This window comes from Staurois parvus, unplaced genomic scaffold (assembly GCF_062004578.1).
Source record: "Staurois parvus isolate SC_StPar_1 unplaced genomic scaffold, SC_StPar_1.0 ptg000575l, whole genome shotgun sequence".
Taxonomy (NCBI): domain Eukaryota; kingdom Metazoa; phylum Chordata; class Amphibia; order Anura; family Ranidae; genus Staurois; species Staurois parvus.
In genome coordinates this window covers 4994456-5018184 of record NW_028318371.1, presented here as the reverse complement: position 1 = coordinate 5018184, position 23729 = coordinate 4994456, and the positions used below count along the sequence as shown (strand labels likewise).

The 23729-nt window shown below is 49.9% G+C and overlaps 1 protein-coding gene across 1 annotated transcript in view; it reads right to left on the bottom strand.

Moving 5' to 3' along the window:
* The window catches only part of LOC149450370 (beta-1-syntrophin-like), a 49815-nt gene extending 30449 nt beyond the window's left edge, over positions 1-19366 (bottom strand). The window contains exons 1-2 of the mRNA XM_089692006.1: positions 19023-19366; positions 12641-12848 (exon numbers count right to left, since the gene is read on the bottom strand). Of these exons, the coding sequence (XP_089548132.1) occupies positions 12641-12848; positions 19023-19366 (552 nt within the window). The remainder of the gene's footprint in view (positions 1-12640; positions 12849-19022) is intronic.
* Positions 19367-23729: the final 4363 nt, after the last annotated feature.

Genomic DNA, 23729 nt, shown 5'->3' with positions numbered 1-23729 from the left:
GTGGTAGTCCGTAATGCACAAAGAACCTTTCTACTAAAATCTTTGCCACAGTTGATGCTAACTGATCTCTAGCAGGAAAAGCCTGGGCATACCTGGTAAAATGGTCAGTCACTACCAGGATATTTCCCTGTCCACTCTGATCCGACTCCAGGCACAGGAAGTCAATGCACACCAACTCCATGGGTCCCTGACTTTGAAGGTGGCCCATTGGGGCAGCTCGTTGAGGCAGAGTCTTCCTCTGAATACATCGGATGCAGGAGTGACAGTAACTTTCAACTTCTGTCCGCATGCAGGGCCAGTAGAAGCGGTCTCTTACCAAACAAAAGGTTCTTTCTGGTCCCAGATGGCCATGGTCATCATGGAGAGCAGTCAGCACCGTTTCTCTGTGTTTTGCGGGCAAAAATAGCTGCCATTTCTCTTCAGGATCATCAGAGGGGCCCCTTCGGTAGACCACTCCGTGGCGTAACTGTAGCCGATCCCACTCATGATGTAGCCGCCGGGCCTCCCTTGACGATGTAAGAAGCAAATCAGGGCTTTTGCTTTCTAAAGCCTTCAATACTAGGCCGCAGAGGGGGTCTTCCAACTGATCTCTTCGCAGATCCTTCCTGGAAAGCTTGGGCAGGCCTTCACCCCCAACCTGGGTGACATTGCAATAACACCTGGGAACGCCAGATGCCGAAATCCCAATGTCTTCTGCCCTGGACCCACCTCTTGTTCGGTGTTCCACTCCTTGGCATAAGGCTCGTACCCCTTCAGAGGGCACCTGAGTCCACTCTTCTGGGGAATCCTTGGAACAGTGAGGTCTTCGGGATAAGGCATCTGCATCCCTATTCCCAATCCCTGGCCGATAACTGAGGCTGAAAGTGAACTCCGATAAGGCAGCTAACCACCTGTGGCCAGTAGCATCCAGCTTAGCTGTAGTGAGAATGTATGTGAGGGGGTTATTATCTGTTTTTATCACGAATTCTGCTCCATATAGGTAATCTCGAAGTTTGTCCACTACTGCCCACTTCAAGGCCAAGAATTCAAGCTTGTGGGTGGGGTAGTTCTTCTCAGCGGACGCCAAACCCCGACTCACATAGGCGACAGGTCGCAAGCATCCATTCTGTTCTTGATAGAGGACTCCCCCTAACCCATCTCTACTTGCATCCACATGCAATTCGTACGGCTTGGCTGGGTCTGCATAGGCCAGGATTGGAGCGGTGGTTAGACTCTTTTTCAGCCGTTCAAAGGCCTCTTCACACTGGGTTGTCCATTGTCCTTGAATAGATTCCCTAGGCCTCCTGGGTCCCACTGCTGGCTTCGCAGGTCTAGAAAGATCTGCATCATCATTGTCTTCTTCATTTCTGAGCAGTTCATTGAGTGGACGGGCTATCCGAGCGAAGCCCTGGACGAATCTGCGATAATAGGAGCAAAACCCCAGGAAAGATCTGAGCTCTGTGACATTTGTGGGCCTTGGCCACGAAGTAACAGCTTCCAGCTTCTTGGGGTCAGTGGCCACTCCATCGGCAGATACGATATGACCCAGGTAATTGACCGAGGGTTGGTAAAACTGGCACTTCTCCAAAGACAACTTCAGTCCCTCATCATGAAGTCTCTTGAGTACCTTCTCCAATCTCTCCTCATGTTCCTCTAGGGTCTTCCCGAACACAATGATGTCGTCCAAGTATACCAGTACTTCAATTAAATTCATGTCGCCCACCGTCTTCTCCATCAGCCTTTGAAAGGTGGCTGGAGAGTTGCACAAACCTTGAGGCATCCGGTCAAATTCAAAGAACCCTATTGGGGTTATGAACGCGGTCTTTTCTCGGTCTTCTGGGTGCATGGGGATCTGGTAATACCCATTCTTCAGGTCCAGCACACTGAACCACTTTGCCCCTGATAGGCTTTGCAAAGCATCCTCTATCCTGGGGGTGGTATACTGATCAGGAACAGTTCTTCGGTTTAGCGTCCGGTAGTCGATGCACAATCTTAAAGATCCGTTCTTCTTCCGGACCACCACTATCGGAGAGGCGTATGGGCTTCGGGACTCTCTGATGATGCCTGTCCTCTTCAACTCTGCCAATTGCTCACGCAGGTCTTCCAAATCTCCCAATGGAACTCGTCGAACCCTTTCCCTGAATGGAGCGTCTTCTCGAAGCCGGATCCGATGATGGGCACTCTCTGCACACCCCACATCGAACTCACTTCTGGAGAATGCAGCCCGCCACCCTAGGAGTTGATTCTTCGCTCTCTCTCTCCATTCCGGGGAAAGGGGGGTGTTCCTTGGGTAAAACGCATCAACAGGGATTTCTTTCTCTCTTCCGTCCCCTAGCTCAGTGGGCAAGATTGGAGTTGCAGGATCCACATGTCCTAACAGCACCCGAGCTGGGATTTTCACTGGGGCAGCAGTTGGGTTATGAACACTGACCGAAACCTTTCCGTGACTCCTCCGTAGCGCTTTTGTTGACACTACCTCCGGGAGGATCTCCACTCCTGTGTTCTCTTCACAGCCACCAGCCTCAAGGACAATGAAGGGGCCTGGCTGCTTCCAGGTCAATTTGACTGATGCCTGTAAACACGCCACCTCTCCGGGTTGTAGCACCTTCTCATGTTGATCCAGGCGCCATATCTTCCCTATTCTTTCCGCTGGGGTTCTCCTTTCTTGTACCAGGCGCTGATATGCTTGCCTCAGCATGGGATGTACAGAAGGGGGTTGATCATTGGGCTCTTCGACCAATGGCGCCAACAGCCTTCTGACAAGATTGGTGTTGGTCCCTATGATTAGGGGACTCCTATTGGCCCCAGGCGGCAGGGGACAGATGATGGCTAAGGCTTCGAAAGTCTCAGCCTTCCCTGTCATGGAAGGATCAAAAGTTAGTCTGACCGATAGGTAACCATCATAGGGAAACTTCTGGGTTCCTATGCCCCATATTTCCAGATCTTCCAGCTTCTGCAAGGGCAAATGCTTCAGATGCTTGTCATAGAAATCTCGATACAGAAGGGTTACTTGGGCTCCGGTGTCCAGAAGAGCCCTGGTATAAATCCCTTCTACCTGAATCGGGACGACAGGGGAGGGTCCCACTAAATTCTCAGGGAGTGGTGAACAGGTAGCCGTCTTCTTCTGTTCTGCAGTTCTTATCCTTACTCCCCTCCTGGGGGAGTTTTGACTCGGCCTAAGCCGTGGTTGACTCCCAGGTTTGAGGTGTGCACTGACTCCCTGAGGTGAAGTGGCATCTTCCCTAGGCTGTTTGTAAGGGATGGTGGGGTCCTTCTGGATAGGACCAGATTTTCTCCTCGCCCCCCTTTTACTTGGTTGAGTGGAGCTAGCTGTGGTGGTGGGGTCCCTGGGTTGCTCCTTCACCAGGGCCCTCTGAAGTTTTCCGCCGGTTTTTGGCGCTTAGCTTCAGGCTTCCTGGGGCTCGGACAGACTCTCCTGACATGTCCGGTCCCTCCACAATTAAAGCAGGTCATTTGAATGATGGGACTAGTTGCTTGCGTTGGGGCAATTCCTGACCGGTTTTCAGAAACTGCTCTCGTCTTTCTTGCTAAACCCGATGGTCCCGCCATTAGTAAGGTCACCATCTCCATTAATTGGGACACCTGAGTCTTAAGGAGTTCAACTTCAGGGGTGTCACCTCCCACATTGACTACCCGGACCCCTACAACAGAGTCTGACTGTCTCTCTTTGTCATCCAACATGGCTTCCTCCTCTCTCACAGTCCGGATCAAGTCTGGATAGTTCAGGAGGCCACCATCTCGCCGAGTTCGTAATAGAATGGCAATAGGGTCTAGGGGCCTGGCTCCCCGTAGGACTTGTTGCGCCCGAACCTCATCTACTCTTTCAGGGCCTATTCCCCTTTTTAGCAGAATTTGGTGTATTATCTTGTCTAGACGTCCCATGTAACTGGAGAGTTTCTCCCCTTCATTTTGGTAGGTATGCTCTAGCTGATAGATGAGGTCTGAAGCCTTCTCAGTGCGCCCAAATACATCTTGTAAAATATCTAGATAGCCCTGAGCAGTGCAATCCTGTTTGCTAAGTTTTAGGTTGCGAATGGCCTCCAATGCAGGGCCCCTTAGGCTCTCCGTAATCCTCTGTTTCTTGTGGGCCTCAGGAATGTCCCATTCACTTAGTGCTTGCATGGCTTGGTCTAGCCACTCTTCAAAGCCATCCTCCCCAGTAGGTATTGGTTGCCTACCCGAGAAGAATCGGAGCTCCCGATACATCCCTGTGTATGGAGAGGGGTCTTTGCGGCATTTTAACATGAAGTCCCCCAATGCAGTGAGGAATTCCGGGCCTATGGTGGCTAGAGGTGTCTGGGACAGGGGTTCTTCCCTCTCAGGTTTTGCACAACTAGGCCCTGGGGTGTTCATCTGAAGTAACTGGAGCCTTGTCCCATCCTCTATTTGGATATTGGCTCCTTGGAAACTGTCAGGGATTCCCTTCCTCCACTCTAGCAGGGCATATGCCAGGGTGGTGTCTGAGGCGGGTATCACATCTATCACACACGTTTTCTTCCCCTCTGTGGGTAGTGCATTCACTATCTTGGTAATCTGTTCTTCGGTCCCCATTTCTCTGGGGAACTCGACCACTACACTCCGTTCTGGGCAAGCATTTTCCCTGCTGCACCACTTGGTCGCAGCTGCGACGTCCATCTTAGGAGTTGGTATAGGGCACTGCTTGAGTGGTTGTTGGGTGATTGAGCAGCAAGTAATCCCGGACGAGCCCCCACATGTAGCGGTACCCCCGAAGGGGCTGCTTAAGTTTGTTCACTCCGCCACTCTTCCTTTCAACCCCAAGAACTGTCTCAGCCCACACTGGCACACCTGGCAATAGTGTAAGTGCAAGGACCAATGAAAAGCACACACTTTATAATAAAACACAGAGATCAGCTTTACTGTAGACCTCTATGGGAAATAATAAACATTAACAACAGGTATATGTTAGGAGAATCAAGAGAACAACAAATACTGTGACGGAAAGCAATATAACTCACTTTTACACTCGGGCTGCTTTCAGGGGATTCCAACCATGAATAACCCCAAGAGCAGAGGCAAACACTTAAATGGCAACCCCAAAGTGGATTTAACTCCTCTTCATAAATTTAGCCCCATGATGTCCAAGCAGAAGGAGAGCAGAAGAATGACTCTCTGTTGTGTCAGACTTCTCCCTTCTAACCCCCGACACCATGACCCCAATAGGAAAACACTGTACCCAACTGATGTTTAATAGCTATTCCCTCACACACCATGCAATATAGAGGCCTGACTACGCATGCGCGTGCTTGTATGGCACCAGTAACTTTAGTCTCTTTGTAACTGGATGAATGTTGGGATCTTCAGCTAGCCACTTTCGTTGGTGCACTTAAACTCCTTAAACACTTAAAGTGTAATTGTAATCCTGTGGCAGTATTTGTATAGCAAAGTGAACACGGTGTCTGTTCAGCAGGGCCATCTACACAACCCAGTGCCTGGTGAATATGAGCAAGGTATGATGTCTCTGTATGTGTGCAATGTTCCTGTCATCTGACAGTGGGAGAAATCCCTCTCACCAGATCCTGTGACAAAGGCCCAAACGATCGTCTTGGAAATGACAGGTTCCTCTGGTCACCTCACGATGAGCACTTCACACTGTCAGCGTAGGCACTGTACTGTAGACCACTTCTCTCAGTTTGGATGTTCCTTTGTCTGATGCAGATCACCAAACATGCAGTGCACTGCCCATCAGCACTTCTTTGCCAGGTCCAATCTCTCTCCTGCCACATGCAATCTCCCTCTCCCTCAGGAGAAAACCCAAGATGGCCCCTTCACTCTGCTCTCTCTAAGCATGATGGCTTTCGTGGTTCTTTTTTAATTCTATCTCCATATTAGCCTATAAGGCCGTTTCTGTTCAAAACTCCATCGTCCACAATGCTTTGCAGCTGCACTTCCTGCTTGAAAGAGCCCTTGTCATTGGCTCCTTTAATGGCTCTCATAATTGGCTCTCTCTCTCTTACAGTCTGAGAGGAGAAAGGGGGGCTGAAATCCCTCACTGCTTTGTCTGTGTCAGGGCAAGTGTCAGGTTACACAGGAGAGGCCAGTCAGCAGATCACAGCCATGAAACAGGATTAATCTCTCCTGCTACATTTATAGACTCTATAGCTTTCACACAGTCTAAATATAAACTGGTTTGGGTTATTTTTATCCCAAAAATGTAGCAGAATTCGTTTTGGCCTAAATTTATGAAGAAAAATTATCTATTTGCAAAATATATAACAGAAACTAAGCAAAAAATGTTTTGGTTTTTTTTCAAAATTTTCAGTATTTTTTTGTTTATATAGCAAATAATAAAAAACCCCGTGGTGATCAAATACCACCAAAAGAAAGTTCTATCTGTCACAATAAAAAGATAAAAAATGTAATATGGGTATTGTGCATCCAGTTACTATTAGTTATATATCAAAATAAATGAAAAAGTGAATAAACCAATGATGATTGTCAACAACAGTGTCCATATGATTGTTATAAGCAGTCAAAAGAAAAATCCATATATGAGTTCCTTCAAACGTGCAAACTTTGCTTTATCGTATAATATCCCGTGCTTCTTAAAATGTATTTGGTGCGAATAACTTGCATAAACGTGCTCCATCCAGCGTCATGACGTCAAAGCTCCTCACGATGCTCGATGGTACCATACTGACACCAGCTGGCAATTTTAGGATTTTCACCTGGGAAAAAGTTCTGGAGGACACATTTTGTGCACAAAGCAGTTTTAACATAGAGTACATGTGAGTGCATTACTTTTATTAATAAAAATGATTTTTAAAGGGTAATACACTATGATTTGATGTATTCCTCTATAATAACCACCGTGGAAGGGGAGTTTATTGTTTGAGTGGAGAAGGACCCCAAACAGCAGGATAACGTCCCATCCACACTTTGGTCCATTTAAAGGGACACAAGCGCTATATGACTTTAAACGGTTTGTTCATATACAGTTGCAAGAAAAGGTATGTGAACCCCTTGGGATTACGTGGAGTTTTGCATGAATTGGGCATAACATGTGCTCTGAACGTCATCTAAGTCACAACAATAGAAGAACACAGTCTGCTGAACATAATACTACACAAACATTAGATGTTGCCATGGTTTAATTGCACATAACATGTAAACATTCACAGTGCAGGGAGGAAAATGTATGTGAACCTTTGGACTTAATAACTGGTTGACCCTCCTTTGGCAGCAATAACCTCAACCAAACGTTTCCTGTAGTTGCAGATCAGACCTGCACAACGATCTGGAGTCATTTTGCACCACTCCTCTTCACAAAACTGTTTCAGTGTAGCAATATTCTTGGGATGTCTGGTGTGAATCGCTCTCTTAAGGTCATGCCACAGCATTTCAATCGGGTTGAGGTCAGGACTCTGACTGGGCCACTCCAGAAGGCGTATTCTGTGCTGTTGCAGCCATTGTTTTGTTGAATTACTTGTATGCTTTGGGTCATTGTCCTGTTGCATCACCCATCCTCTGCGGAGCTTCAGTTGGCGGACAGATGGTCGTACGTTTTCCTGCAAAACGTCTTGATAAACTCTGGAATTCATTTTCCCATCAATGACAACAATCCGTCGAGGCCCTGAGGCAGCAAAGCAGCCCCAAACAATGATGCTCCCTCCGCCATGTTTTACAGTGGGGATGAGGTTTTGATGTTGGTGTGCTGTGCCTTTTTTTCTCCACACATAGTGTTGTGTGTTCTCCCCAAACAACTCAATCTTGGTTTCATCTGTCCACAGTATATTTTGACAGTAGTGCTGTGGAACATCCAGGTGCTCTTTTGCAAACTTCAAACGTGCTGCAATATTCTTTTTGGACAGCAATGGCTTCCTCCGTGGTGTCCTCCCATGTACTCCATTCTTGTTTCATGTTTTCCTTATCGTCGCCTCATGCAGCATTCTGCGCTGTGCTCTTGCAGTCATTTTTACACGATGACCCCGCCTAGGGAGAGTAGCAACAGTGCTAAACTTTCTCCATTTGTAGACAGTCTGTCTTACCGTGGACACATGAACATCAAGGCTTTTGGAGATACTTTTGTAACCCTTTCCAGCTTTATGCAAGTCAACAATTCTTGATCGTAGGTCTTCTGAGAGCTCTTTTCTGCAAGGAATGGTTCACATCAGACAATGCTTCTTGAAACCAGTAAACCCAAAACAGGTGTGTGTTTTTTAAGGGCAGGACAGCTGTCAGCAACACATCCAATATCATCACACTGATTGGAGTCAAGGTTGGCTCACTCCTGGCTCCAATTAGCTCTGGGAGAAGTCATTAAGCTAGGGCCTCACATACTTTTTCCTCCCTGCACTGTGAATGTTTACATGTTATGTGCAATTAAACCATGGCAACATCTAATGTTTGTGTAGTATTATGTTCAGCAGACTGTGTTCTTCTATTGCTGTGACTTAGATGACGTTCAGAGCACATGTTATGCCCAATTCATGCAAAACTCCACGTAATCCCAAGGGGTTCACATACTTTTTCTTGCAACTGTATTTGAGGTGAGAGCACAACCGGGGGGGGAGCACGTTTATGCAAGTTATTCGCACCAAATACTGTTTAAGAAGCACGGGATATTATACGATAAAGCAAAGTTTGCACGTTTGAAGAAACTCATATTTGGATTTTTCTTTTGACTGCTTATAACAATCATATGGACACTGTTGTTGACAATCATCATTGGTTCATTCACTTTTTCATTTATTTTGATATATAACTAATAGTAACTGGATGCACAATTACATATATTTATATTCATTTATATATTTAGATATGCATTAGAAATATTAGTGATTGGATACACATATTATTGTTGAAGTGAAGCGCGGCACATTGTGGTTTTTTGTTTTTTTACACACTAGTATGAGCATGTGTTAGGTGCAGGCGATTCACAATCAGCACTTGGTAAGATTTATTACTCACATAGCAGCTCACAAGCCGACACGTGTTTGTTCTGTAGCCCTGACACACTTCTTGTCCTAGGGTGACAATGCTGCTCTCCATAGTGTGACAGTGCGCTGATCTGTCATGTTGGTAAAAGGATATTATGCTACCCAGGATCCTCAACAAGGCAGGTTAAGGGGCTCCAGGGAGTTTGTGTAATGCAGAGGAAACTGGCTTTTCAGTTTCTTCATTGTTCCATAAAGGTCCATTTTGGGACCTGGAGCCTGGAAATTTCAAAGTGATCTTGGTGGGAAGAAATCTGCAATCCTGGGACTAGATTTTAGGAATAGCCAGAACACTGATTATGCAGGTGGGTTCTGGGCTTTTTGTAGAGACAGGACCAGGGTTCTGGGCTCTATCCTCCCGAGGAATCCAGGTGTGTGTAAGGGAGAATCCAGAGGAGTGCATATGTGCATTGGAAAGGACAGAGTCCAGAGCCTGAGGATCAGGGCAGCAAGGGGCTGCCAGCTGTGTGGACAGTGTTGGTGAGGAAGTGGTCTATGGGGGACTGACGAGGGTCTATAGTGGAAGGCCTGAGCAGAACTGCTGTACATAAGCCAGGAGGCTGAAGAACTATTTTGTTACAAGTACAAGCCAGGAGGCTGGATTGGTTGTTTTCTGTTGATGTGGCAAACATACATTGTATGGACTTTTTTTTTTTCTTTAATAAAAGTGGGCCAAGAAACTCTAAAACAACAATTTCTGGTGTGGATTCTACTTGCTGGTGAGCGCTACCCTGAGCTAAACAACCCCCAAACATTACAATAGATATAGTACATTGAGTGTTGTCACCCTAGGACAGGAAGTGAACATGATTACCAGATTAACATAAAAACTAGATAATCCTAATAAACATAAAACAATGGCAGCCACCAAATCTAAAGATTGGTAAACTGGAAAAGATTTTGTTCTCGGATTTAGATTTGCTTCAACTTCTGTGGAAACATAACAAAAAGGAGCAGAGAAATCGCTCAGGGACTGTTATAAATGGGCAAAGTTTTTGGAAATTACATGTTCATAAAAAGCAAATGACAATAACTGTACAAAGTAAATACATAAACGATGTCTATCAACACCTAGACTGTCCATCTTCCATATTAACAGGAAGCATTCACTGGATGCATCTGTCTTTACGGACATCCAGCCAATCCAACCGCCAACGCTAACAAGTGTGATGCTCATTAAATCTGCATTGGCTCAGCTGAACAAGTCGTCTCACCATCTACACTTACTACTGTACCTCCCCAGAGAACGATGTAAACGGCGTGACCCAAATCAGAGCCCAGAGTACCTTTACCTTTACACGTGCCCCCAATATCGGAACGGACACCTTCTTGTAAGCACCGTGCATGGCCCCTTAAGACGTTAAAGGCCCGCTTTAGGGGAAAATATTGTATTTTGGAAAATGTAAGGTCAGTGACTGTAGAGATAGTATTCTCGGTACACAATAACCGACTAAAAAGTGTTTTCAGTGTTGGGCCTTAAAAAATTAACTCCTGAAGGAATTAAAAACATAAATACAGATCCATCCTTGCATGTCTAAATGCCTGTATTCACTTCTCCAATGAAACAGTATTGAAATGTGAAGTAAATCTCTTTTTGGTTCCTTAATCTCCAGCTTCTCTGCTCCTCCCCGACGAATGCCCAATTAGTGGGCGTCACTAACATTGATCTCAGACACAGCATAGCTGCCACAATCCCCTGTTCACGGAGTGTGACTGGCAAAGGGGGCTTGTCAGCTACAGTGGCCCTATCCTCAGCCTCCCCCGATTCCTAAGTGTAACAGTAAAACCCCAAATTCAAACAAACCAACTAATTACACTTCCCAGGAGACTGTGGCATATTTGATGTGTTCAGTGCTTGCTGTTAAGTGGCAACATTCAATGAAAGCTGCATACGGAGTCCCCTCTTTAATCGCATACATTGCACAGAAATGACAAATTCCAGTAGGTGGCAGAGAAAGGTCTCCGCCTAAGTAACTGATCATAGTTTAAAGTGGACCCAAATAACAAGCAGACAATCAGCACATTAAACAGATAGAGCAAGAACACGATGACGTCAAACTACTAAGACTTTAACACGAACCTTCAGTCCCAGTTACAGGGGTTGGACAAAATTATGGAAACACTAGGTAAAAGAACGAAATCATTAGCTCCTATAGTGTTGGACTGCCATTAGCATCCAAGATGGTCTGAATTCTCCTGGGAATTGACAAATATAAGTCTTGGGTGGTGGATAATGGAATCTGATACTACTCTTCATACACAAATCGTTCCAGCTCTCGCAGAGATGCCGGAGGCGAAAACTGGAGCCTAAATCTCGTTGACCATAATGGCTCTATGATATGGAGGTCCGGCGACTGCGGCGCCCAGAGAAGGTGTGAGACTTTGTCTGCATCCTTGCCAAACCGTGATTTGACAACGCCAGCTGTGTGAATTCAGAGCATTGTCAGCTTGGTAAATGGCGCGGTCTTTGGGAAACAATGTCTGCACCATGGGGTGCACATAGTCGGCCAAAATTTGTACATAGTCACTGGCAGTGACTATCTTTCAAGGTGACAATGGGACCTGCAGAATACCAAGATATGGCTGCCCAGACATCGTTTTCCCAGAAACTGTATATGCCGCCATAACCTTTGATATTGTACCTCGTAACACGGCAAATAAATTGGCAAATCCAGTCACAGAGGCACCAGCTAAGTGGCACCAACAATTTGCCCTCTTTGAAGCTCAGTAAGCTCTGACATGACTCCGTATTACTAGCTGCGCACGCAGTAAATGATGGAAGTGAGGCTTTCCACCTGTTAGCTAGGTGTCTCATCACACAGCGGAAGCAAAAGAATGTTACGTCACTTCCGCTTTCAACGCAAACCATGTCGTCACTTTCACACCTGCAAATCATGTAGTGTTTCCATATTTTTGTCCAACTCCTGTACTTCTTTCTTTCTTTAGGAGAACACACCCCATGCTTCTGCCTTCCTTGCTTAGGTAAGAATGAAATCCTCCCCACCCCACTTGAAGCCCCCTAGGATACCAACATCATGTGTCCCAGGTGGCTTTGGGGCTATGTACAATACGCTGTGCATGCGCAGTGGAGTGTCATCGGGAGCTGCTTGCTAGGACCTGGAAGAGAAAGCTGGCTCCAATGATGGCGGCACAAGGCCCTGTGGGTTCCGCTTTCAGCAGATTACTGCAGGGCAATGCTGCAGTTGATGGCTGGGTATGTTATTTAAGTTCACCCCAGCACACAAGGGAGGAGGGGGTTTAGAGTAAAATTAAACCTGGGGGGGTTCAGTTCCACTTTAACCTGTTGTCACCCAAATAACACATATTTGCAGCCACAAGGGCAGGCTTTAACACCAACACATGTGCGTTGTTGGGCAGCCAATGTTTCTGTGCTGAGAACAAGCTCACTGCAAGCTCCCAGCACAGACACTGGGCTGTCACAGACAGCTCTCGGCCCTCACTAATAATCCATAGCCGGTGGAACGACTCCTGATCATGTGACCACTATGACAGCAAAACACAGTAGTCACATGATCGAAAATCTTCCCACCTCCCAGGCACTCAGAACTTTGTACAAGGACACCGGAGTAGGCGGAAAAGGGTTAAAGGGACTTCAGATGAGACATTTTTGTGGTCATTTAGCTCGTGAGATAAACAATATAAAGCCAAAGACACAACAAACTGACCTTTTCTGCTAGCCAGCCCATGTGCCGAATTTCATGACTTCCAGAGATTCCGTTTTTTCCCAGCTGAGTTTGGACTTCGGCCATCACCTTGGGAAGAAGTTCCGTCACCGCCCCGTGAATTGTGTTGAACCAGGTCTGGGCCGCCGCAGGATCTTTTGCTCGCAGCACCGCAGTATGCTTGGCATCAGGTGAATGCAGTTCTAGATGTCTGCAATACAGAACACATGCGTTTACAGCGGGAAATCCCAGGATCTTCTTAGAATCCCCTGTTCATAGCTCTGGATTTTTAGGATATTTTGCCACACACAGTTGAATAAAAACTGTACATCTTTGGACTAATCTCCAGACAGATATAACAGACACAAATGAATGCAACTCTGTATTCATTAACCCCTTCTTCCCAGCCTTTTAAGAGATCGCAACACCGGAGCATCGTTACCTGCTTGCTCAGCTTCCGCACCATGTGATCACTGTGATTGGATGATTAGATAATTGGAAGCCCATCCTACCAGCTTCCAATTGTCAGTGACGGTGCTGTCAGAGTGCTGGGGGCATGCTGCCAACACAAAACAGGTATGTGTATACGTGGAGGCACAGAATACGGCCAATCTCTGTGCTGCCACATATATACATACATCCGACAGGAAGGGGTTAATACATCTGGAAATGTGTGTTTTTTAACGCCACTAGTGGAAGTGCCTGAAATTGATTTGGTATCAGCCTCTTACTATGCAGCAGCACTGGAAGAAGAAGGGGCAGAACCGAGAGCCAATCAGGTGTGCTGCATGCACATGTACCAACATAGAACATACTGACAGGAGAAGAGAGCAAAGAGATGACCTAATCAGTCTGCTGCTGCTGTTTCACCATCCAATCAGACGGTTGGGGATGAACAGAGGACACCACTGTATTTCCTAACTGTAAGTAGTCTTGTCTGCTTGGCTGTGCTGTCTGGCAGAGCTGTGTAAATCCCAGCAATGGATAAACAGAAATAAAAATCTTCTGACAGGAAAACATTTCTCATATCTGTATTTAGAGTCCAGCTTTCTAGGACTGTGAGTGTACTCCATGCACCTAGAGATGACAGGATCCACCCTAACTGCTTTAAGGAACAACATGTACTGTATATAATAACAAAATAAATCCCATATAATAACCATTACAGTCTGCCTAAGGTGGCAACAAACAGGCCCCAGAAATAAAAACTGGGCCCCCCATCTGTGGGAATACAAACCAACCAATGAGATGTAGATATGAGTGCGTTTTGTATGATTGTCGCTCTTGTTTCTTCCTATTATGTAAGTACCGGTCGGGTTTTAATAAAGAACATTTTTTATGGCAGAACATTATTGCAGATCCCTTTGGCTTTTCTTTGGAGAGACACTGAATAGTGAATTTGTGAGGAAGGTTTGTTTTCTGCCCGGTATATTGTGGCTCCTGGAGGTTGGACGTTCATATGGATATAGCCAGTGTTGCTGAAAGGAATATACCTCTATATATAATATATCTCTACAAATCTGAGGAACGGCTCATTCCAGACAAAGTGTAGAAAAACAGCGTACTTTGATTAAAAAGTTCATTGGAGAGGAGAAAATATATAAAGAAGTGCAGAAACTGATAGGCTGCTCAGCTAAAATGATCTCAAATGCTGTAAAATGGAAACCAAAACGTGAAAGTAAACAGAAAACTGCCATTTGAATGGATCGAATAATAGCCAAAATGGCAAAGACACAGCCAATGATCAGCTCCAGGGTGATGAAAGAAGGTGTGACGTTCCCTGTGAGGACTGTTACAATTAGAAGACGCCGATGTGAAGCCAAGCTATCTGCAAGAAGTCCCCGCAAAGTCCCACTGTTGGGAAAACGACGTGTGCTGAAGAGGTTACAATTTACCAAAGAGCACATTGACTGGCAAAAGAGAAATGGGGCAACATTTTGTAGACTGATGAAAGCAAGATTGTTCTTTTTGGATCGGCTGCAGACAGTTTGTCAGACGACCCCCAAACACTGAATTCAAGCCACAGTACACTGTGAAGACCGTGAAGCATGGTGGTGCAAGCATCATGATATGGGGATGTTTCTCATACTACGGTGTTGGGCCTATTTATCGCATACCAGGGATCATGGATCAGATTGAACACATCCAAATACTTGAAGAGGTCATGGTTTTTATTGAACAGCCAAATATTCCTTTTTCTTCACTTTTTGTAAAGTAATAACAAATTTGAAACATTTTTCTTTCTGTTTTGATTTGGAATAGACTGTGCAGTACACTCGTGGAACATCTACAAACTACGGGACCTACAAATCTCCACAGGTGACACTTTAAAAGCCTCTACAGGTTACTAGTTTAGAGTGATGCAGGAGGTCTGGTGCTGGAATTATTGTTCTTGTTCTGACATTCGTGGCGATACCTCACATGTATGGTGTGATCACCATTTACATATGTGTGCGGGACTTACATATGTGTATGCATTTGCATATGAGCACGGGGGGGAAGGGGGGGGGGGACAACATCCCTTGTGACAGCATGGGCTATGACAGGTCCTCTTTATGGAGACATCTGGCTCTATCAGACCCCAGATCTCTCCTCTGGCCTCCAATGCAGCTGATCAGACACATATGGGTCAGCACAGTAGCTGGTCGCCAACTGCCCAGTAAACACAGAACCAGAACCAAAAGTGACAAACTCCTTGTTGCTTCCATTTTGTGATCCCACAGAGAGGGAGGAACTACATCAGCTCCTTTCTCTGTGTGTATTGAAGTCGGTGCTGCCGGTTGGAGCGGTCCCAGGATCCCCAATGGAATGAGAGAGCCCAGGAAAGGAATTGGTGGCGGGGGAGGGGGGCGGGCATCCCTCCTCCTGTAGAAGAGATCGTAACTGAAGGCATTGTTTTCTATATATATTTGGAAATGGTGGTCCAGGCATCCTGCAGCCACATCATAGCCAGCGTGGTGGGAAGAACCATTGTTTGAGATGAGGAAGAAGGCAGTCAACCCATCCAACCTGGTTGGTTGGAGAGCAGTAAAGCTGGCTATACACTAGTAGATTGTCAAACGTTCATCTGCAATCCTTTGTACATGTGTTGACCGTTTTACCATGACAGGTCCCCCCCCCCCCCCATGGTGTGCAGTATTCAAAATAGACTTTGCTATGGTAGGACCCCACATAAGACTCTCCAATTGCCATGGTAGGTACCCGGCCCCCCCAAAGGTATACAGAACAAGCCTTTCCCATAGCAGGACCCCCAAAATAAGACCCCCAGCAGCACCAGAAAGAGATTTTTCCATGGCAGAACCTCCCAATAAGACTTTCTCATTACCATGGTAGGACTCCAACCTCCAATGACATACAGGAGAAGACTTTCCATGGCGGAGCCTCCAAAGGGAACTCTCTCATTGGCACAGCCAGACCTCCAATGGTATATAGAATACGATTTTGCCATGGCAGGACCCCCAGTCCAATAACACTTTCCCAATGCTGATGGCAGGTCCCCCACCTCAATGACATGGCACCCCCCCCCCCCCCCAAAGGTACCAGAAGATGACTTTCCCATGGAAGGGCCACCCAGCAAGGCTCTTCCATTACAATGGTAGGACCCCAAATCCTCCACTGGTGTATGTTACTCAAAGCAGACTTTACCATGGCATAACCGTCTGGGTAAGACTTCCCCAATGCCATGGCAAGACCCCCAAAAAGATTCTGCCATGCCAGGTTCCCCCCCCCCCCCCCCATGGTATACAGTATTCACAGTAGACTGAGGGGCCACTCCCCCTCATCAAACTTTTCCATTGCTGTGGCAACCCTCCCCCCTCCAATGGCAGCAGAATAGGACTCTGCCATGGCAGAGCCCCCAATACCATGGCACCCCCCTATCATACATGGTACTTACCCCCATGCCCCCCATTTTCATGCCCCCTACACATATATTCCCCCCATCCCATAGGTGGTACTTACCCCACCATGTCCCCTACACATACATGGCACCCCTCCATCCCATGTCACAGGCAGTACTTAACCCCCCCATGTCCCCTACACATACATGGCACCCCCCATCCCATGCCACAGGTGGTACTTACCCCCCATGTCCTCCACGCATACATGACACCCCCATCCCTTTGGTGGTACTTACCCCCCCATGACCCCTACACATACATGCCCCCCCATCCCATGTCACAGGTGGTATTTACCCCCCATGTCCCCTACACATACATGCCCCCCTATCCCATGTCACAGGTGGTACGTACCCCCTAAGTCCCCTACACATACATGGCACCCCCATCCCATGTCACAGGTGGTACTTACCCCCACATGTCCCCTACACATAAATGCCCCGTATCCCATGCCACAGGTGGTACTTACCCCCCCATGCCCCCTACACATACATGACCCCCATCACATGCACAGGTGGTACTTACCCCCCCATGTCTCCTACACATACATGGCACCCCCATCCCATGTCACAGGTGGTACTTACCCCCCCCCATGTCCCCTACACATACATGCCCCCCATCGCATGCACAGGTGGTACTTACCCCCCCTTGTCCCCTACACATACATGCCCCCCCGTCCAATGACACAGGTGGTACTTACTCCCCCATGTCCCCTACACATATATGCCCCCCCATCCCATGCCACAGGTGGTACTTACCCCCCCCATGTCCCCTACACATACATGACACCTCATCCCATGCCACAGGTGGTACTTACCCCCCCATGCCCCCTACACATACATGCCCCCTCGTCCAATGCCACAGGTGGTACTTACCCCATGTCCCCTACACATACATGCCCCCCCATCCCATGTGACAGGGGATACGTACCCCCCCATGTCCCCTACACATACATGCCCCCCCATCCCATGCCACAGGTGGTACTTACCCCCCCATGTCCCCTACACATATATGCCCCCCCATCCCATGTGACAGGGGATACTTACCCCCCCATGTCCCCTACACATACATGCCCCCCCATCCCATGCCACAGGTGGTACTTACCCCCCCATGTCCCCTACACATACATGGCACCCACATCCCATGCCACAGGTGGTACTTATCCCCCATGTCCCCTACACATACATTGTCTTGGAAATTCGCTTTAACGAATTTCTCCTTACTGTGAGTACTCGCAGTTGGATGCGCAGAAATCCCCCATAAAGCTGTGCGAATCTCACTTACCACGACTGCAGCCAAACTACACGATTCCTGCCCCTCCAAATACTTTAGCTTCTGTTGAAATGTGGATGATGGAGCTCCGTTACCCTAGAATGATCACACGACACTCTAAGGATGGTGTTGCAATTCACATCAGGGCCGGCTTCAGACTCAGCCCCCGGTTTTATTACAAATACACACATGCCCCCCACATGAATAAAGTCAATCCCCTCCCACCGAACAATGCAATGGGGAGTGCCTATACACAGGATGTACATTCCGATTGGAGCATAGCCTTTCCTATTATCTATCACTGGTCCTCCCCCATGAGCCTTCTGAGGTCAGCAGACTTCCTCCCCTTCCCCCCCCTGAGCCTTCTGAGGTCAGCAGACTTCCTCCCCTTCCCCCCCCCGAGCCTTCTGAGGTCATATTTCCTGTCCTACTAGCTCCTATTGGTATGTAAATCCTTTGTACAAGTATTCCCTGAGCTAAACATCAGTCTGTACCTGGATGGGCCCGATACGATCTTTATTAAAACACATCCATCCGGATACAGTTCAGGTTGGTAATGGGTTGTAAGATATACATGAGCCTACACGTGGAGTTCACACCGCTTGGCGCCTTGCGGCACGGAGTCCATGTGGTACTATGCTGCTGATATGTGGATACAGGCCCACGGTCTACTGCCAGCGGCATTCGCATCGAATGGTGGTATACACGCCGGTCTATAAGCGCAGATCCGCCATCTCATCCATTACCGAGCTGAGTACTGTAATACATACATTGTACATGGATGGCCCAACTGCAGCCTTCAGAGCTTTAATTAAGTCACACGAGAGACATATGAATAACACGAATATATGACACATTTAAAGTTCGACCAACAATACAAAATTTCCATGACAACATGCCCCCCCATCCCATGTCACAGGTGGTACTTACCCCCCCATGTCCCCAACACATACATGCCCCCCCATCCCATGTCACAGGTGGTACTTACCCCCCCATGTCCCCAACACATACATGCCCCCCCATCCCATGTCACAGGTGGTACTTACCCCCCCATGTCCCTTACACATACATGCCCCCCATCCCATGTCACAGGTGGTACTTACCCCCCCATGTCCCCTACATATACATGCCCACCATCCCATGTCACAGGTGGTACTTACCCCCCCATGTCCCCTACATATACATGCCCACCATCCCATGTCACAGGTGGTACTTACCCTCCAGGGTGACCTCCCTGCCCGCCCTCCCACGTGTGACAGAGGGAGTGGGTGAGGTCGGCGGCCAGCCCGCGGAAGATGATGGAGATGAGGACGGGCATCTTGTTCTCCCGTCCCCCTTCATGGATCCCCAGCCCGCCCGGCTCCACCACCCGCACCGTCTGCTTCTGGTTGGCGATGGCCTCGGGCTGGGGGGGCTCGGAGGGGCCCCGGAACGATCCATTGGTCACCCCGTTGTCCCCGGACCGGTCCGCGCTCAGCACCGGGGAGACCTCCGACAACTTCCCCGCAACTGTGTACCAACCGTCCCGGAGCAGCACCTCCACCCCGCCTTCTACCGCCATCCCTCCATACTGAGCACACCGGGGAGGAGGGACCGACACCCCACCGGCACCCCGCCTTCTACCGCCATCCCTCCATACTGAGCACACCGGGGAGGAGGGACCGACACCCCACCGGCACCCCGCCTTCTACCGCCATCCCTCCATACTGAGCACACCGGTACCCGTGCCAGGCAGCTGGAATTCAAATGCAGTGAAAAACCGCATCCGCGCTGTGCCTGCTGTGCGCCCCGGAGGAGCCGATTCCAATTGCAGTTCCACCTCCAGCTTCTAAGCGTCGCTGTCCGCTCTTCGTCTTGGGGGATCGGCGGCTGTACAACTTACCTGTCCGCGGAGCCAGTGCAGCCCCCCTCCCCCCCGGGATGTCACTACCTACCGCACACTACCCCCCCCCCCCCCCCCGGGATGTCACTGCCTACCATCAGTGCCCCACATCAGTGCCACCTACCATCAGTGCCCCACATCAGTGCCCCACATCAGTGCCGCCTACCATCAGTGCCCATCATCAGTGCCCCACATCAGAGCTGCCCACCATCAGTGCCCATCAGTACAGCCTACTTTCAGTGCCGCCTACCATCAGTGCCCATCATCAGTTCCGCCTACCATCAGTGCCCCACATCAGTGCCACCTACCATCAGTGCCCCACATCAGTTCCGCCTACCATCAGAGCCCATCATCAGTACAGCCTACTTTCAGTGCCGCCTACCATCAGTGCCCATCATCAGTGCCACCTACCATCAGTGCTGCCCACCATCAGTGCCCATCAGTACAGCCTACTTTAAGTGCCGCCTACCATCAGTGCCCCACATCAGTGCTGCCTACCATCAGTGCCCCACATCAGTTCCGCCTACCATCAGTGCCCCACATCAGTGCCGCCCCCTATCAGTGCCCCACATCAGTGCCGTCTACCATCAGTGCCGCCTACCATCAGTGCCCCAAATCAGTGCCGCCTACCATCAGTGCCCCACATCGGTGCCGCCTACCATCAGTGCCGCACATCAGTGCCCATCATCACTACAGCCTACTTTTAGTGCCGCCCCCCATCAGTGCCACCCCCCATCAGTGCCGCCTACCATCGGTGCCGCCTACCATCGGTGCCCCACATCAGTGCCGCCTACCATCGGTGCCGCCTACCATCAGTGCCCCACATCAGTGCCGCCCACCATCAGTGCACATCGTCAGTACAGCCTACTTTCAGTGCCGCCCCCCATCAGTGCCGCCTACCATCAGTGCCGCCCACCATCAGTGCTTATCAGTACAGCCTACTTTCAGTGCCCCACATCAGTGCCCCACATCAGTGCCGCCTACCATCAGTGCCCCACATCAGTGCTGCCTACCATCAGTGCCCATCATCAGTTCCACCTACCATCAGTGCCCCACATCAATGCCGCCCACCAGCAGTGCCCATCAGTACAGCCTACTTTCAGTGCCGCCTACCATCAGTGCCCATCATCAGTTCCGCCTACCATCAGTGCTCCACATCAGTGCCGCCCACCATCAGTGCCCATCATCAGTACAGCCTACTTTCAGTACCGCCCCCCATCAGTGCCGCCTACCATCAGTGCCGCCTACCATCAGTGCCCCACATCAGTGCCTATCATCAGTACAGCCTACTTTCAGTGCCCCACATCAGTGCTGCCCACCATCAGTGCCCATCAGTACAGCCTACTTTCAGTGCTGCCTACCATCAGTGCCCCACATCAGTGCCGCCCACCATCAGTGCTGCCCACCATCAGTGCCCATCATCAGTACAGCCTACTTTTAGTGCCGCCTACCATCAGTGCCGCCTACCATCAGTGCCCCACATCGGTGCCGCCTACCATCAGTGCCCCACATCAGTGCCGCCTACCAACAGTGCCCCACATCAGTGCCGCCTACCATCAGTGCCACACATCAGTGCCGCCCACCATCAGTGCCCATCATCAGTACAGCCTACTTTCAGTGCCGCCCCCCATCAGTGCCGCCTACCATCAGTGCCCCACATCAGTGCACCACATCAGTTCCGCTTACCATCAGTGCCGCCTACCATCAGTGCCCCACATCAGTGCCGCCCCCCATCAGTGCCCCACATCAGTGCCGCCTACCATCAGTGCCGCCTACCATCAGTGCCCCACATCAGTGCCGCCTACCATCAGTGCCCCACATCAGTGCCGCTTACCATCAGTTCCCCACATCAGTTCCGCCTACCATCAGTGCCCATCATCACTACAGCCTACTTTTAGTGCCGCCCCCCATCAGTGCCGCCCCCCATCAGTGCCGCCTACAATCGGTGCCGCCTATCATCAGTGCCCCACATCAGTGCCGCCCACCATCAGTGACCATCATCAGTACAGCCTACTTTCAGTGCCGCCCCCCCATCAGTGCCCCACATCAGTTCCGCCCACCATCAGTGCCTATCATCAGTACAGCCTACTTTCAGTGCCGCCTAACATCAGTGCCCCACATCAGTTCCGCCTACCATCAGTGCCCCACATCAGTGCCGCCTAACATCAGTGCCCCACATCAGTTCCGCCTACCATCAGTGCCCCACATCAGTGCCGCCTACCATCAGTGCCCCACATTAGCTCCGCCTACCATCAGTGCCGCCTACCATCAGTGCCACCAACCATCAGTGCCCCACATCAGTGCCGCCCACCATCAGTACAGCCTACTTTCAGTGCTGCCTACCATCAGTGCCCCACATCAGTGCCGCCTACCATCAGTGCCCCACATCAGTGCCGCCTACCATCAGTGCCCATCAGTACAGACTACTTTCAGTGCTGCCTACCATCAGTGCCCCACATCAGTGCCGCCCGCCATCAGTGCCCATCATCAGTACAGCCTACTTTCAGTGCCGCCCCCCATCAGTGCCCCACATCAGTGCCGCCTACCATCAGTGCCCCACATCAGTTCCGCCTACCATCAGTGCCGCCCACCATCAGTGCCTATCATCAGTACAGCCTACTTTCAGTGCCCCACATCAGTGCTGCCCACCATCAGTGCCCATCATCAGTACAGCCTACTTTCAGTGCCGCCCCCCATCAGTGCCCCACATCAGTGCCGCCTACCATCAGTGCCCCACATCAGTGCCGCCTACCATCAGTGCCCCACATCAGTTCCGCCTACCATCAGTGCCGCCCACCATCAGTGCCTATCATCAGTACAGCCTACTTTCAGTGCCCCACATCAGTGCCGCCTACCATCAGTGCCCCACATCAGTGCCACCTACCATCAGTACCCCACATCAGTGCCGCCTACCATCAGTGCCCCACATCAGTGCCGCCTACCATCAGTGCCCCACATCAGTGCTGCCCACCATCAGTGCCCATCAGTACAGCCTACTTTCAGTGCCGCCTACCATCAGTGCCCCACATCAGTGCCGCCCACCATCAGTACAGCCTACTTTCAGTGCTGCCTACCATCAGTGCCCCACATCAGTGCCGCCTACCATCAGTGCCCCACATCAGTGCCGCCTACCATCAGTGCCCATCAGTACAGCCTACTTTCAGTGCCGCCTACCATCAGTGCCCCACATCAGTGCCGCCCACCATCAGTACAGCCTACTTTCAGTGCTGCCTACCATCAGTGCCCCACATCAGTGCCGCCTACCATCAGTGCCCCACATCAGTGCCGCCTACCATCAGTGCCCATCAGTACAGCCTACTTTCAGTGCCGCCTACCATCAGTACCCCACATCAGTGCCGCCCACCATCAGTACAGCCTACTTTCAGTGCCGCCTACCATCAGTGCCCCACATCAGTTCCGCCTACCATCAGTGCCCCATATCAGTGCCGCCCCCCATCAGTGCCCCACATCAGTGCCGTCTACCATCAGTGCCGCCTACCATCAGTGCCCCATATCAGTGCCGCCTACCCTCAGTGCCCCAAATCAGTGCCGCCTACCATCAGTTCCCCACATCAGTGCCACCTACCATCGGAGCCCATCATCAGTACAGCCTACTTTCAGTGCCGCCCCCATCAGTGCCCCACATCAGATCCGCCTACCATCAGTGCCGCCCACCATCAGTGCCTATCATCAGTACAGCCTACTTTCAGTGCCCCACATCAGTGCCCCACATCAGTGCCACCTACCATCAGTGCCCCACATCAGTGCTGCCTACCATCAGTGCCCCACATCAGTGCCGCCCACCATCAGTGCCCATCAGTACAGCCTACTTTCAGTGCCGCCCACCATCAGCGCCGCCCACCATCAGTGCCCATCATCAGTGCCGCCTACCATCGGTGCCGCCTACCATCAGTGCCCCACATCAGTGCCTCCTACCATCAGTGCCCCACATCAGTGCCGCCTACCATCAGTGCCGCCTACCACCAGTGCCCCACATCGGTGCCGTCTATCATCAGTGCCCCACATCAGTGCCCCACATCAG